Source organism: Mastomys coucha, unplaced genomic scaffold (genome assembly GCF_008632895.1).
Source record: "Mastomys coucha isolate ucsf_1 unplaced genomic scaffold, UCSF_Mcou_1 pScaffold3, whole genome shotgun sequence".
In the NCBI taxonomy this organism is placed as follows: Eukaryota; Metazoa; Chordata; class Mammalia; order Rodentia; family Muridae; genus Mastomys; species Mastomys coucha.
The window spans coordinates 29,419,600-29,436,583 of record NW_022196909.1 but is presented as its reverse complement, the minus strand read 5'-3'; the positions used below and the strand labels follow the sequence as shown (position 1 = coordinate 29,436,583).

The window sequence follows — 16,984 nt, the reverse complement described above, 5'->3', positions numbered from 1 at the left end:
TGCGCGCGCGTGTGTGTGCGTGTGTGTGTGTGTGTGTGTGTGTGCGTGTGCGTGTGTGCGTGTACATACACCTATGTATTTCCATAACTGTTTCAAATATCAAGTATTTCATTCTCCACAGGAAAGAGAAACTGACTTTACTGAACCTACCCTTACATAAAGTCACAGGACAGTGAGATGCTTCTATAAGTAAAATCTCTTTATTTGCAAGCTTAGCAAGCTAAGTAAAATACTCAGAACCCAAGCAGGAAAGCGGGATTCCTACAACTTTTCATCAGACCACACATGTTCTGGCTGAAGCCTACATACACAACCCAAATACATAAAATAAAATGAGTTTTAAATATATACATATATTTGAATACACTGCAAACAAAAGTCACATAATAGAAAGTAATGAAATAAAAAAAAAGTCCATTCTGACAGTTTTGCCATTTAAGCAAATGTGAAGTCATAAACTGGAGATACTCCCCCAAAGAGAGCTCAATCTTTAATCTAAATACATATAAAGTGTTAAGAGTCCTGAATATGTGTTGACTGTTACAGATGCACATCTTATTAACATATTAATAGTATTTACCTTGAAGTAGTAAAAGTATTTACCTTTGCTGATTGCATTGATATACTTCCTATTAATGGAACTAATGTTAACTTATAGATGAGTCAGTTCTTCAAACATTCCCTTGTTTGGATTCTGCTTCTGTCTGTCAGACTGACTGTCTCCTTTCTCTCCCTCTCTCTCTCTCTCTCTCTCTCTCTCTCTCTCTCTCTCTCTCTGTATATAATATATATGTATATATTATATATAATTATATGTAATATATTAGATAGATAATAGACAGGCAGACAGACAGACGGACAGACGGATGGACGGACGGAGGGATGGATGGATGGATGGATGGATGGATGGATGGATGTTAGATGCAGAAACAGAATCATGTTTAACAGCTCTTCATTTTCTAGGTTCTCTAAGAGCTGTCAATCTCAATTTCTTAAAACTCCCAGGTAGAATTGTCACTGCTGCTTCTATAACACACTCAGGATCACACCTCCTGCCCTGGAGGGATCTTCTGTCTGGTCAGCTCGCCCCCTTTGACAGATCTTTTCCCTTTGTACTTTCTTACCACTGTTGATTTTGCTTTGGGGAGAGGGGGCGCTTCATCAGATCATGGCTCCTGTGTCACTTGCATGCACTCTCCACTACCAACTTGCCCTGCTGGCTAGCAGTTTTTAGAACATGATACCCATCTCAGTATCCTCTCATCACTCAGGAATTGTTAGAAACAGAGACTCTTGAGTTCCACTCTGGAACTCCTGATTCAGAAACTGGAGGTGGGACCCAGCCATCTGTGTTTCAAGAAGCCTTCCAAGTAGTTATCATGTTAAGATGTGAAAGCCAGAGTTCTTGAATCATATTTTTTTTTTCAATAACCAAAGTCACGTTCGCTCACCTGCTTCAAACTTCGTCAATGACATCTTTCCTGCGGGGGTCTCTTCAGGTCAAGGGTAGTGTCCATGATCTTGGAAAGACACACACAAGATCCATTCTGTTCTAATATTTCAGCTTTTCTCTCCATTTCCTCCCTCCCACCTAGTGTTTTAGTCATGAGGACGTTTTGAAATATTGTGAGCACAACCTGCTTTCCTATGCCTTTATGCCTTTTCCTAGTGTACCTCTTCCCACACGCAGCCAGTCCACCTGCAGGAGCTCTATTCATCTCTCTAGATCCAGCTCAAATGCCCCCTCTCATGGAATCATTTCCAGGGGCTAATTTCAATAATTTACTTATGCTTTATTTCTACTCTCCCAGATCCACCTACATAATTCTCCTGAATCTACATTTCCATACATTTAAGAAGAAATGGAGACAGCTTACTTGTGGAAGGAGGTAAAAGCGAAGAGAGAAGTGGTGTGTGGTCTGCCTCCCACCAGCTCACCCCTGGTCCAGGAACTAAAAAGTGCTGTGTGTCTCCCAGAATAACCGTGGCACCCGAGGACATCGATACTCCCTCCAAGATGTTGGCTCAGGTTGCTTAGCAGTCCTGCACCAGAGGGACAAATGGAGGCCCACAGATCCCATTTCTGAATGTCCAAGTGTCATAACTAAAACTAAAAAGAAATCAGTAAAATAGGCTGTGTCATTCTTACCCCCTAACAGATATGGTTCCTTCAGACTGGAGAGGGCACTCAGAAGACCATGGCTCTCGCAGACGACCTGAGATCCATCCAGCACCCATGTTCACAAGCACCTATAATCCTATTTCCAGGAAATCTAATACCCTCTTAGGCCTATCTAGGCACTGCCCTTATGAGCACACACACATACATACGGACACATGAATACACATAATTATTAAAATAACTCATGTCTTAAGGAGAAAAAATATAGTATAGTAATGGTATTTACTGGAAAAATAGAAAATATCACACTTAACATTCAATAACATGCCAACATGTTTTGTTTTGAGGCACCTATTAAAGTTCTGAGTTATAATATGTTATATATGTTGGCCATAAAATATATATTTATTGGCTTTGTTTATCAAATGATTGCTGTGACCAAGATATCTAGTTATTTGCTGACAGTAAGAATCCAGAGAATGTAAAATTAAATGTAATTTTACTAAAATGGTAGAAAACACAAATCTCTTATTAAAATCAGCTATATATGAAAACTCAAAATAAATAAATAAATAAATAAATAAATAAATAAATAAATCTGTCCAGGAAGTTTTCTGTCTTGAGTAGTCAACATGACCTGCTATGTTAAAAATGTTTACATGTTAACGAATAAGTAATATCAAACTTGATTTTTTTTAAAACTTGTTATTTTCCCATTCAATTTCATCTCATAATACAATTGTAGATAAACCAAATTCTTGGCACCTTGAAAAACAATAAATCACTGGATAACCATAAATGGGTCCCATAACACATTCAGTTTACCTTCTCTCTAGTATGATAAATACACAGGAGGAACTCATTCAAAATTCACCCTAGTCACCAAGGGCAAATGCTGTGCTAGTCTGTGTCAGCTTGGCTAGAGCACAGTGCTCAGCTGTCCAATGGCATTCTTAGGAGATGCCGCCCAAGTATTTTATGGATGGGATTAACCCATTGGCTAGCTGAGCATGGTGACATACACCTATCATCTCAGAGTTTGGGAATGACACATGGAAGAATTGGGGATTCAAAGTCAGCCTCAGCCAAATAGCAAGTTTGAGGTTAGCCTGTTTAAAGATCCTGTCTTAAAAACGACAATGAATTCGTTGGCCTTGAGGAAAGGGGGAGCCTTTGAGAATGAGGCTGGGCCTTACCCAGTAAGTTGTGGATGAGAAGACCCAAACTGGAATCACCAGGGAGAAGGACGTCTGCCTCAAAGGTAATATAAAAATCTTACTTGAGCTCCCAGCATTCCCTGCAAATTTCTGATTCAAGCCCATAACGTCAACTTTCGCCTAAATTCCTGTCCAACTTGCCTTATAGATTTTTGAGCTTGGCAGACTCACAGTAACAGAAGCCAATCCTTCTCTGACTAATACAGACAGATATTTTTATCAAGCCAGCCCAATCCTCAAAGCTAGGTCATTACCAAGAAAATGGAAACATATTTGTGCAACCTCTATACCTTCTCTCTTTACATCTCTACAGCACTCTTTACAAATTACCGTTTCAATAATTTGGGACATATATTAAAATAATAGGTGTGAAAGTTGGCCTCCTATTCTAGACTCAGGGTTCCTTCCATGCAGAACTATGCGGCTCATTATTGTATTTCCTGAGGCTAGGAATTGTCAATCACTTATTAAATGATTAATAAATGCCGGCTGAATGCTAGCTAGTGTGGCAGAGCTAACGCATTACCTAGAAAAGCTGGCATAGGAGGAGGGGAAAGGAGGGGAGGGACAGGGAGGAGAGGAGAGAAAATCACAACGGAAGAACAAAGAGAAAGAAGGAAATGAAGATGTAGGGAATGGTCTCCCCAAGCCAAGGTACCCCATGAGATAGTACTCAGGCAGCTTCCAGAGCTCCGGTGCCATCTTAACTACCACCACTCTCTTGAAGAGGTTGATAGTTCTGGCTAAAGGTACTTGGTACCAACAAGCAATTGACTTTAATAGCCAGTGGGTGATTTCCATTAAAGAGTGCTAACAGCAACTCTGGAGTCTCTGGTTGCTCAGCCATGGCTTCTACCTCTGACCTTATGAACCCAGCTTGTGCTTTTAGCAATGAAAGTGGAGGCAGCCAACTCTGATTCTTTTGGACAGCAAAGCTCACAGTCAGCTTTTTGCCCCAACCCTATATTGAAAGCAGAACCTGAAAGTCTTTTCAAGTCGAAAAGAAAGGCAAAAGCCAACAAGTAGTCTCAACTTGAATTGTCACAATGGTTTATGGTTTCATAGAGGTTTTTTTAATATGGAGCAAGGAAGTCATTTTCTCTTTCATACTTACTTTCCTGTCACAATCCACATTTTTAATCTTTTGCACAATGGATATGTTCAGAGTACTCCTTTCCTGGGGAGACAAAAAACATCTGTACCCTCCACATACAGCTCCAATCACAAACCAAAGTACAATTCTAATTGTGTTCACCCTGGGGAGCCAGTGGGTTATTGGGTTGAGTTACAGAGCATGGTGAGGGGTGATTGACAGGAGCCTGGGTGTTCACAGAGTAGCCACATTGGAATATCTTCACCCAGCATGAGTGATGGGTGGATGAGTGAATATTTGGAACTCCCTTCCCTCAGCCTTCACCAGCCTATGGTACTCTAGCGCGGTGGCTCTCAACCTTCCTGATGCTGTGGCCCTTTAATAGAGTTCTCCATGTTGTCGTGAGCCCCAACCACTCAATTATTTTCACTGCTGCTTTATAACTGTAATGTTTCTACCACTGTGAATCACAATGTAGATATCTGTGTTTCCTGAATGGCCTTAGCTGGCCCCTGTGAAAAGGACGTTCAATGCCCCCAAAAGGGGACATGACTCATAGGATGAGAAGTGTTGCTCTAGAGCCTCTCTCCACATCCAGAAGGCTATGCGCATTTAGGGCATGACTGCCTAAAAATGGCTGGGAGAAATGATGGAATCTCAAGTAAGAGTCTAATAACTTTCCCCAAACCCCTCCTACTAGGAGGGGATGTCCGTAGCCAACAAGCTCAGCCTTGCAAGCAGATACAGCTGCTCTAATGAAGGTGGAGGCTGTTTTGTCTGGAAGTAGGCTAGCTCCCCATAAAAGGAAGCCATGGGTAGTCCTCCTTGTGCTCACCCCCAAGGCATCATCTTTCTAAAAGCGCCACCACTTTGGGCACTCCTGTCTGAAATGTGAATCTTTTTTTCATTGATGTGTAAATTTTGGAGGACATGCCTTTCCAATGTGAATTACCCAGCTTCATGTGATTCTAATGAAGCAACTGAGATTAATATGTGACACACTAATACCTGAGAAATGAGACAATCAAACTTGTAGGGAGGTTGGTTTCCTTACCTCGCCATGGTAAAAGTGCCATTCAAAGACTGAGAGGGCTTCATTAATTTCAGATCCAAAATAAGGGTGGATCTTACATAGGCTGAGGAATATGGTGGCACTTGACAAAGGAAGAGGAAAAGATGACTCTGAGCCCCCCAATCCCCTTCAGAAGCACACACCCTACGACACACCCTACGACATAATGTTTTCATATCTGCATTCACTACTTTCTTGGTGATCTTCCTTCCTTGGGTTCTGAAATCCTTGAGGATAGCATAGGTGTGCTTTGAGTAGAGCCTGTGTAGCAAGATCCAGACCTAGTGATAGACATGTGGCATCATCCCATTTGCAATAGTATTTCTGTCCAACAATCCCTACGGTTACTATGACTACGATGAACCTGTCTGTATCATGGTTCTCCATCTACTAACATTATGGCCAGTGCTACATTAAGCATGCTATTTAAATTTTCTGATCCCAAATATAATGCTTCTTGTATTCTGCATTGACAAGAGATATTCTCAATATTATGTGAACAGACAGATAAACCTTTCTAATAGAAGGCAGACTGCTCTAGTATACGCATCAGTCTCTGGCTTGCTATTTGAATCTTCAGCCCACATAGCATCCAGCGACCTTGCTCTGAGGGTCAGAAACAGGGTGAAGAAACCAGGCTAAGCAGGACCATGATGATCCGGAGGAAATCTGCACAACAGCTGCAGTATCCTTACCTGATATTCAAGGAAGGAACCATTAGGACCATTCAGGTGACCATATTTGAACTGTGTTATTCCTACGCAAATATGCCCAAGAGGTCTCCATCAGTGATGGGGGGAGGCTTATCTGTGGGTAACAGAGATTCTTTGATATCAATAGTAACCATTGGAGCAATAGCTTATTTTTATATTCATCCTAGGGGCCTACACAACAACTCATATCATATCTCAGAGAAGGATGCAGATGCAGACGTTTAGTAAGCTGGATAGTGAAAGTGAGAGATGGAGGGAGAAGAGAGATGCATTTCCTTGAGGTGACGCAGGCATGTGCACAAACAGAAATGCAAAACACAGGAAGAACTCTTTCCTACTGAGCAGTCTAGTTAATTAAATATTCATGTCGCTCTGATTGGAGATGTTTCATCGCACTGGAAAAAAAATTACTCATGCTGGGAAGTTTTCTCTTCTTACCCTACCCTCAATTGAAAGATAAAGGAGCATCTGAGCCTTTCACCAGGAGGATTTTACAGCTCCAATGATAAATAAGGAACTATGTTAAAGCAGGATGGTAAAGACAGAAGTCACTATGCCTCCTCCTCCTCCTCCTCAGCCTCCTCCTCCTCCTCCCCTTCCTTCCTCCTGCCAATCACTGGCATAGTTGGTTGTCTCCCACATCTGCGTTATTAACAGCTAGAGAACAATACAAAACTTCAGCTCTAGCAGAACAAGGAGGATTCATCTCTCATCCACAGGTGACAGCACTGTCATTTGCAGACTGAGCTGCTCTGGGCAGCTCCTTGTCAGGCTTCCCCTTCCAAAGCAAGCCGAGGGGAGATGGCCCTCCTCTCTCTGAAGCGACCGAAGGTGAGAGAGGAAAGAAAGCAAAGATGACTGACTCTCTCTGGGGGCTTCCCAGAATCCATTTCCCCATCATGGGGATGTGGATTAATATCTGCGGTAAAGAGTTACCTGTTTCAGCCTCAGACCTCAGAGAGTGAAGGAAGTGAGGAAACTCCTCTCTACCCACAAAAGGTTATCTAAGTCGTCTGTGATGAGGCTGAGAACATTTTAAGAAGTTACCCAGATGAGTCAGACGGATCCACCCAAAGGCCAAATAACGGAGTTCGCTAGAGGGCCAATCCAACAGCTAGAAATTAGACAGTCAATCAACATTCTGTGATTGAGAAAGCTGAATGTGAGGAATGCACTTTCAGAAGGTGAGTTGGTATTAAATGACATTATGGTGAGACGGTTAATCTTCAAACCACGATAAAGCTCCACAGCAAATATTCTGGGGTGGGAGTCCATGCAAGGGGGCACACAAGATACGGGAGGAAACAATCAAACTTATTTAGGCCTGCCGCATGTCTTCAAAAGATTCTTTGTGTGTTTTAAAGTATAAATGTTTTACTAATATATTAACGTATAAGTATATACCTAATAGTGCATCATCACAACTTTTCTGCTGATAGGTAGAAACTATACTAAAATCACGGAGACTGGTGTTCTAGAGGATGGTCATCGCTCACTAGAAACTCTGCTGGGAAAACTGATCTATTGCCAGAAAGGAATTAAGGGTTTCCTCAACTCAGGTTCTTGCAAGAAATTGAAAATCCTAAGATATTAAGGAAAAAAGAATAAGCCAGAAAAAGAGAGGAAAGAAGACTTATCTGGTGAGAGCAGCGAAGAACATATGAGAAGAGAAGACAGGGAGCCCCCTGCTCCCCGCTCCTGTTGGTGACAGGAAGTGTAGTAGTGCCTTGGTTAATAACTGTGTGACTCCTTGAAGTACCAGTATGGTTGAACTCTCTGCTAGTTATCTTTTAAACATTACCATTAATTCTTGTCATGACATCACCAATTTATAGGATGAAAGACCAAAAAAGTAATCTTTGAAATGGTAAGTGACGTGAAGGAATATTTTTAATACAAAGCCAAGGTTCTTAAGGATCTATCGGGACATCCCCTTGGACATTATGGAGAAGACCAGCATGGTCTCTATGCAAGGATGACATAAGAAGTTATTTAAGTATTTGATATCATTAAGAAGAAAAAAAAAAAAGCAAGGGCAGTGGTGGCAGCGGTGGCTATGAGGCCCAGCCTGGTCTATGGAGCTAGTTTCAGAGTAGGCACAACTACACAAAGAAATAAAAGCAAATAAGTAGAGGAGGAGGAGGAGAGCGTAAAGCAAAGAGTTTGTTCATTATGTCCATCTTCATTATTGATTTGTTATCAGGGATAAACAAGACCTTCTTCCATTATCAATTAAAAAAAAAACAGGGAGAGGGAGAATATGAATTTCAACAGTGGAAATATTGAACAATAACAGGCCCGTTATAATACACCCTGGGTATATCTGCCAACTATTCTCTTAATCAAAATGCTATCACTTGGTTAATATCCTCGTACATAAAGAATGCGTGCTGGCCTCTTAGTAAAGGGGAGAAGCTAGATCTCCCTCAGTTGTATGCGTGGCACCCAGGTTAAGAGAACAGGACACCCACCTTGGGACTCCATCCCTATGCTTCCAAACTCTCGAATGCCTGTGGTGTGTTCCTGAGGCTACTTCTCTCGCATTGGCTCTTTGCTAAAAGTGAATTTGAAAGGACTTTCGAAGACATCCGTGTAATAATGCTTGGTGGGAGGAACGTGTAGCTCCTCAAGACACAGGCAAACTTAGACTAAGGCAACTTTGGGTCTTGGAAATTTTGTAACTGTCAATACGAAAACTCAATTCATATGACGGCTTCTGAACTCTTGTCTATTTTCCCCCTAACACTCTCAGATTCTTCTCCTTCCCTTTGGTTTTCCTGAATTCCCCCTTTGCCTGTTCATTTCATGAAATGGAAAAGGAGGAGGAGGGAGGTGAAGGAAGAAAGAGTTCCTGATTAAACAGAGCCTAGCCCTTTAATTAATGAGATAGAAGATCAGTGGCTGGACCTGAGGATATTGTATTAGCCTGCTATGTGGGTGGCCATGGGTTGCACTCCCAGCACTGAATTCATCATGCATGGTGAGGCAGAGCTGTAATCCAAACACTTGGGAGATAGAGGCATGAGGAGCAGAGTTCAAAGTCCTTTTCAGCTACATAGTGAGTTGCAAGGTCAGCCTATGGAAATGAGACAATGTAGCAACAAATAATAGAATGAAACAAAATGATACAAGCTCCTAGAGCAATCCTAGATACAGAAGGAGGAGATGTGGGGCCCATCTTGGAGATGGTGACTGTCTTATCTTCTGGGTGCTTGGTAGAGACCCTTGACTCCTAGCACTATTAGTAGAAGATAATTTTCTATGTTGGCTGTTGCTTTCAAATGCGCAACCCCCAGAGCCCAAGATGTCTTTTGGACTCATAAAAGATAAGTGTGGTGGTTTGGGAAAAAAAAAATGACCCCCATGGGCTCACAGAGAGTGGCACTATTAAAAGGTGTGGTCTTGTTGAAGTGGATGTAGCTTTGTTGGAGGAGCTGTGTCACTAGCGGTTGGGCTTTGAGTTCTTAGCTGCTCAAGCCAGGTCAGTAGCAGTTCTCTTCCTGCTGCCTGCAGACTTATTTGGATGTAGAACTCTCAGCAACCTCCTCAACACCACATCTGCCTGCATACCACCATGCTCCCCAACATTATGAAAATGGACTAAACCTCTGAACTATAAACCAGCCCCAATGAAGTGGTTTTTTTTTTCTATACAAGAGTTGCCTTGGTCATGGTACCTCTTTACAGCAATAAAACCCCAGACCACTGACTATTCAAGAGAGAGCCACAGAAGCTGCCCTAAGAAGTCTTCCGTCTGAGGACTCACTAGTCTGTAAGCTTCCATTTCAGCTCCTCGGCTCAGAGCCACAGGGAAAAGTGTTCACAGATCTCTATATGCACAAAAGGAATATTTGTGTATGTCTCTTCGGAGTTCCTAATCTCAGTACCCCATGCGAACACTTCAATTTATCTTTGCAATATCAGTCTTCCCACGAAACAAAAAAGAAATCAGATGGGAAACAGACTTCATGTGGACAAGCCAGTTTGTCGAGTTAACATTATATATAGTGAGCATCTGATATTTTTCCCCTCAGAGCTGAAAAAAAGAAATAAAAGAATAAAAGTTTGTGAGCAGATTATTTTCTGGGGGTTTATTGAATCACATCTTCTTTCTATCATGTTCCTTGTTCTCATTTCTGACTCTTCAGTTCCCCTGTGTCTCACATCTTGGCTCTCCCCTGTTGAGTCTGCCTCTTTCCCAATCTTCCCGAGGTGCCTCTGCTGGTGCACTCTGTGTGAACCCACATCCACTGAGGGTCCTAGGTAATTCTCCTTGATTCAACCCTGGTCTGGGAAGACAGCTAGAGTATCAGCAGAACTTGGAGCTGGATTGTATTTCAACTGAGATTGGAGCTGTAGTGCCCAGAAAGAGTGTTTGGGTTTCCCTGGCAGCCTGTGATGGCTAATCTTAGTCACCAACTGGAATCTGGAATCCTCCGATAGGGCTTGTTTATCTTGTGGAAGGCTTTGGTATCTTCCAGTACCTTCAGGTAGCTTCCCAGATGTAACAACATCCAAGTAGAAATTAACATGTGTTCTGCTTCCTCCCTGCCTTTGCTCTTTTGTTTCTAATTGCATTTATTTGGATGTGCATGTGACAGATGCCCTGATATTCATGTGGGTATAGTTGTCAGCAGACAACTTTCAGGAGTGTGTCGTCTCCTGTCACCTTGTGGGTCCTCGGGGGTGGGGGGATCAGACTGAGGTCATTAGCTTCGTAGCAAGTGCTTTCATCCCCTGAGCCATCCCACTAGCCCCACCTTCTGCCTCTTGTTGGGGAGGCACTGGTACTGGTGATGCTACTATCAGCAGCACCCTGCTTCTTCTGCATTCCATTCTGTTTGTCCTCAAGAGCAGCAGCTCTCCAGGAATCCTGCCAGACCTCATCATTACCATGGGACATCCGAGGCATCCAGCATTATAGACTGAGATGATACTAGGTTCTCAGCCTCCCCCGTGTTCAGGTAGACAACATGGGACTACTTGGCCCTTACTGCACATGCTCAGTTCATGACTCTCCTTTCATAATAGGTATGCATTCTGTTGGTTTTCTTTAGAGCGCTTGTCGTGTATTAGGTTAGACCTCTTATATTTTTCTAGTTTTCAAGCCTCCTTGTCTAACTTGACCTTTAACCGCCAGTCTGTCCACTAACACTCCTCAGTCACTATCATTCTAGAACCGAGCTCTTCTGTCTAGTTTTTATGTGTTCTCATTCTTGCTTGCCTTCAAGAACTCGGAGTATATGAAAGGCTGCTCTTATTCTGTGCTTCATCTTCTTCCCAGGTGCACTGTCCTAAAACAGCAATCGATTGTATATAGGACAAATATTTCTTCACTTAAACACTGTACCAATTTCTGGCTATAGGTGGACTATACAGCTGTGTTTAGTTCCTTTATCCCATCCAAAAAAAATCATTTAATTTTTATATCAAAGTTAATAAGTAGGTACAGTGTCAGTCTTCAAGTCTACGGTTGTACACTGGAAGCCTAACTTCGTGTGTCAAAATATTTCTTTGGCAGTTGATTTTTTTTTTATCCCCATATATGTGCATCATAGTATCAATTAATCAGATATCCATTGTTAAAGATGGTTCATCTTACCATTCTCGAATGCCTTGTACTTTGCATCTTTCTGGAGAAATATTCTTACCAGCTTTTCTCCTTAAAGGCATCAAGTGTGTAACCTATTTTTTGCAGGCCTTTGAAGAGCATCTTGCCTGACTTGGTTCCCTTGTTTCCCTTGATTTCTATCTAGTTTGCAAAGTTATAATGACACACGAGCCCAGTGGTTCATAACCTGTGAGTCTGGACCCCTTTGAGAGTTAAAGAACCCTTCCTCGGGGCTTACATATCAAATACCCTGCATATCAATATTTATATTGCAATTCATAACACTAGCAGAATTACACTTATGAAGTAGCAAAGAAGAGAATTTAATGGTTGGGGTTACCCTAACACGAATAACTGTATCAAAGGGTTGTATCACTAGAAAGCTTGAGAACCACTGTTTTAGCCAATGTCATTCTTGGTTAACAGTGGTCAGAATGAGTGAGAGCAAGCATACCCAGCCTTTGCAGGACTCAATAGAACCACATGTAATGAGTTCTTCCTGCTCACACTCCCTTTCCTAGAGAGAGCATCAGGCACAAAGCTTGTTCCCAGGAGACTGCCCCCTGCATTTGACACCTAGCATGGATGCAGCCTACATCGCTTCTGACTGGCCAACTTAAGGATATAAGCTACTACATCCCTGTGGAGGCTCAATTAATTCACCAGCTCTACTCACAAAACCCACTTACATACATTTATAGGTTGTGAAAAGAATATATTTTAAAGGGTGAAAATTAATAGTCAAGTGAGAAAAGAGACATACTAGGTAAAGTCCAGAAAGGTCTTGAAAGTCTATCCCAGTGGAGTCTAAGGACTCAATCTTCTGCTTCATGATGGTTTGTGAATTGCCTTCCCATATGTCTTTCTATGTCTTTAACTGCCCAGAAGGTTCCCCAGAGCCTGTGAATTGAGCTTTTACAAGGACTTACTGCATCAACATGACTGAAGCATGGACAGCCATGGGACTGCAGGGCTCAGGGGATGTCTGGGAGGGAGTAAAGTGGTTTCTCCACAAGCATGAGGACCAGATTCCAGATCACCAGAGCACATGTAAAATGTCCGATGGGCATATCAATCCATCTATAATCCAGCCTTGGGAGGGGGATACAGAAGATCCACAGAACAAACTCAATAACAGTAATATCCTTATTGGTGAGCTCTGGGTTTGACTGGGAGACATTCCATCAATGATTAAAGTAGAAGTCCAAGAGAGAATAGGTCCCAATAGGTCCCAACATAAAACCCAGGCCTTCACATGTGCATGTATCCACACATATGTGCCCACACATGCAATCTCTCTGTCTCTCTCTCTCTCTCTCTCTCTCTCTCTCTCTCTCTCTCTCTCTCTCTCTCTCTCTCTCTCTCTCACACACACACACACACACACAAATATGAGCGCTGGACTGTGTGCACACACAGAAAGAGGGGGATAGAAAGAGAGAGGGATACAAGAAAATAAATGAGGGTCAGGAAAATAAAAATGGGTCAATAATATAAGGCTAACAGACTAGGTAGAAAGCCCAGCAAACCCACCTTTCCAGTTTCTTCTTGAGCTCAGTCTGCAGCTTCCTTTATTCCTGGATACATGGTAGAACTTCAGAGCAGGAGGCCCCGTGATATTATCAGACAAGATATTTCAAAGGCTATCATGGTGCCCTGCTCCAAAAGCTTTCTTCTGTGGGTACTCCTGTGACCTAACAGAATTTCTGATTTGTTATTTGTTATTTCTAATTGGTTATTTCTAATTTCTGATTTGTCTCCTGCCTTGGAGAGGGGCCTGTGATCAATGACACCTGGATTAAACCTAAGATATATCTCCAACATAAAAAAACATCCAAACCCAAGTGTCCTAAAAATCAGGAACCATCGGGCTTTCTTCCAGCTGTAGCTTTTCTTCTCCTAAAGTGGGGATGTATGTTAGGGAAGGACTGGCTCTGACCTGTCCACTCTTGATTTCCCATGTTTTCACTCGGGCTCTTGTATGCCATGGATATAAAGCATGTGATGAATCCCCCGCTGCGCGGGTGAACAGAATTCATCTAATGAAACTTCTCCTTATCCTGATCTTGTGTCTGTCAAACACGCTTACCCAACAGCCAAAGCTGACGGCTGTACCTCCCTGATGCTAGAATCATCAAGGAGCTTTGCCCCTGGCCCATGCTGTCTTTGAGTGTCAAGCCACTCTAATCCAGAACTGACTCCCTAGAGCACCTGAAAGACAGGTTCTCTGATCTCTAACTGTTCCTTTTTGTGTTCTGCATCCTTCGCCTCTAGGAAGTATTCTTCATGGTTTTGCCCACCAGTTGCTTCTTTCCTTACTATATTTTCTTCTGAATATCATCTAGTCTTATAAGTAAAACATAAATCTAAGCCATTAGATCCATCATTGCCTTTAACTATAAGGTCTCCCATTTAGAACCTGTATCTTATTAAAGTAGTAAGCCATTCCTGAAGCCGAACTTGTCATACTCTTCTGTAACATTTTTCATTATCATTTTTTTCTAATGAGGAAGGCATTATACGGTGCTGATTTTTACACAGATTTTAAATGTCATAGTGAATTCAAAGTCCCCACTGTTCCTTTCTATGATTTTGCTGGTCTCTGATCATGTCTTTGGTGTCAAGTATTTCTCCTCCATAATCATCCTCAGTTGGACCCTTCTTTAAGTCCTGAACAAGTCATTCTGACAGAGTATCTCATTTCTCAACATGCATCAATTTCTCTAGAACACACATTTAATTCTGTCTTTTGTTTTGTCCTCAAAAAAAAAAAAAAGTCTTCAAAACAACCTCATGTGCATAATAGTAAATGTATTCACACTCCTTAAGGAGGCCCCAAAGATTTAGTGAATTTTAACAAAATATGTCCACAAGGAGCTAAACATGAGAAATTATAATTAACAGCAATGGAGGAGCTGGGACTAATACTTCTGATATGCTCTTAGATGCTCTTATTCAAAAATATATTTTTTAAAGCAAATGTTCTGTAATTACCAATACAGCCTCACATTTTCTCTCTCTACTTTTATGCCAACACTTTTTTCTTTGTTTCTGTTGTTGTTGTTTTTTTTTTTTTTTTTTTTTTTTTTTTTTTTGTTTCATTTTGTTTTACCCCATTCACATCTAGCCTGCTCCTCTATCACCTTTCACACCACCCTATCTTTACAAATGCTGCAGTCCTCTACAAACGGCAACAAGGACATTATAGCTGATACACAAGATTAGACCCCTGTGTGTCTCTACTAGCCTTAAGCACTTCGCCTTATAGCCGTGGGGGATGATTAGGGAGGAGTGAGGCCATCCAAGACATCTTAAGTGTCAGTTCACTGCACATGATGGGTCTATAGCCATCTTGCTTGCTTGTTCCTGATAAAAATGAATCCCAAAGGGACAGTGATGGTGGCCCTGGTCATGAGTCATGACATGTGTGTAGTGCCCTTGAATGGATACAAGCAGACAGCAGTGTTAACTTAATAGCCTGTGCTGTCCCTTACTACTCATTGCCAACAACGGGTTTTGCTCTACATAGTCTGGATTCCTAGTTTCAAGGGTCATCATTCCGATGAGGCACAAAGACAAAGAATGTAAAGAGAATAAAGCAAGGAGATGTGGATACAGGCACCAAAGCAAACCCCAGCTTGTGTTATAAAACCTAGACAGGAAGTAGTAGGACAGATGAATGAAATCAGAGAAAACAAAAACAAGCAAGCAAAAAGGAACTGGATTTTCCGGAGGAGCGGTCCCATGAACCAGGCTATAAATATTTGTTTGAAGGCTTTTCTCCTTGCTTCTCATTTTCCTACACTGGAGCCTGAGTGGAAGAAGCAGGAAGAAAATACTCAGTGGGAATCTGCTTAATTAACAAGTCACCTCTTCCCAAAATCCCTCTAGTCAAAAATGTTTCTGAAGGTGCTTTTCAGCAACCATGCCAAGAACGATCATGCATCTAGGGGCAGTGGACAAATGATGCAATGCTTATAAGAACAGACCACATATTTGCTGTGGACTGATAGAGAAATCTAGTTAACTCATTGGGTGATCTGCTTGCAAATCCAATTTGGCGGGGGGGAGTGTATTGTATTGTTTTGTTTTCTTTTAACTCATTGACACTGAACCAAGCCATCCTGATGTTTCACACTAGTTAAATACTGGAGTACATCTATGGCCGACTGAGACAGGAAGTTTGTTTTACAGTCACACACAGTCTTAAGACGCTCAGGGAACATGCATGGCTGTGCATCCCACACCCACAGGGAATACCCCATTCATCTGCAATAATAATGGGGAGCAGCAGGCTAATCATAGCTCATTTATATTTGGCTTTAGAATATGCTATGTGGGTTTTGGCAGAAGATTTACCTTGCTAATTATGTCTTCCTTAAATTAATAATACAGTTAATTTGCAGTCTCTTAGCACAAACTCATAGAGCGAAAAGAAATGTGCTAAGTAAGTGAGGATGCTGTGGGGTCTCCCTGCAGGCTCTTCTGAAGCCCCTCCTTGTGATCTTCAAGGAAAATGTTCAGGTGAGGCACAGAGCTCAGTAGAGAAGTGTGAGTTTATTATAAGGTGTAGTGCTCCCAGCAGGAGCATGGGTAGTGGCTAGAAGGAACATGAAGATAGAACAGCCTCACAGGGTTCGAAGACAATGGGCAAGTTACCACCCTGTCAACCTACATAATTAGGTATAACATTACTTCTAAAAGTCCTTAGAGCAAAAAGATTTCCTGTGGAGATTCTCCTATCCATGTGGTTGACAGGTTGACAGATCTGTTTGTTTGTTTGTTTGTTGTTTTTTAATGTATCTTCTTTATAGTGATATGTATACATGAGTTCTGGGTGGGTTTGCGTATGTGAGTCCAGATGTTTGCAGAAGCCAGAGGCATCAGACACCACGGAGCTGGAGTTGCAGGTGGTTGTAAGCCTGTGGTTGCTGAAAATAAAAGCCAGCTCGGCTAGAGAAGCAATACAGGCCCATAACCTCTGAGCTACCTCTCTAGGCATGAAGGCTGTTCTTTGAACCAGTAACCATGCAACTGTAGATTAAAAGTAAAGAGAAAATAAACATGAATTTATAACAAGTAAGCATGCTTTCTCTGAATGGAACTCAGCAAAGCCCTAAAGTCTCAACTCCCTTCTCTTTAGTAACCTATAGCTT

At 41.9% G+C, this 16,984-nt stretch overlaps 1 protein-coding gene across 14 annotated transcripts in view; it reads right to left on the bottom strand.

Moving 5' to 3' along the window:
• Ctnna3 (catenin alpha 3) overlaps positions 1–16,984 on the bottom strand; it is a 1,512,724-nt gene that overhangs the window by 653,330 nt on the left and 842,410 nt on the right. For 9 of the 14 annotated variants that reach the window (XM_031347507.1, XM_031347506.1, XM_031347502.1 and 6 more), the window contains one exon: positions 4,454–4,516. The exons of 4 other annotated variants lie outside the window; for them this stretch is intronic. In XM_031347507.1, the coding sequence (XP_031203367.1) occupies positions 4,454–4,516 (63 nt within the window). Of the gene's footprint in view, positions 1–1,465; positions 1,521–1,877; positions 2,044–4,453; positions 4,517–16,984 lie in introns of those variants that run through there. One more of the 14 variants, XR_004112256.1, reaches the window with a different exon arrangement.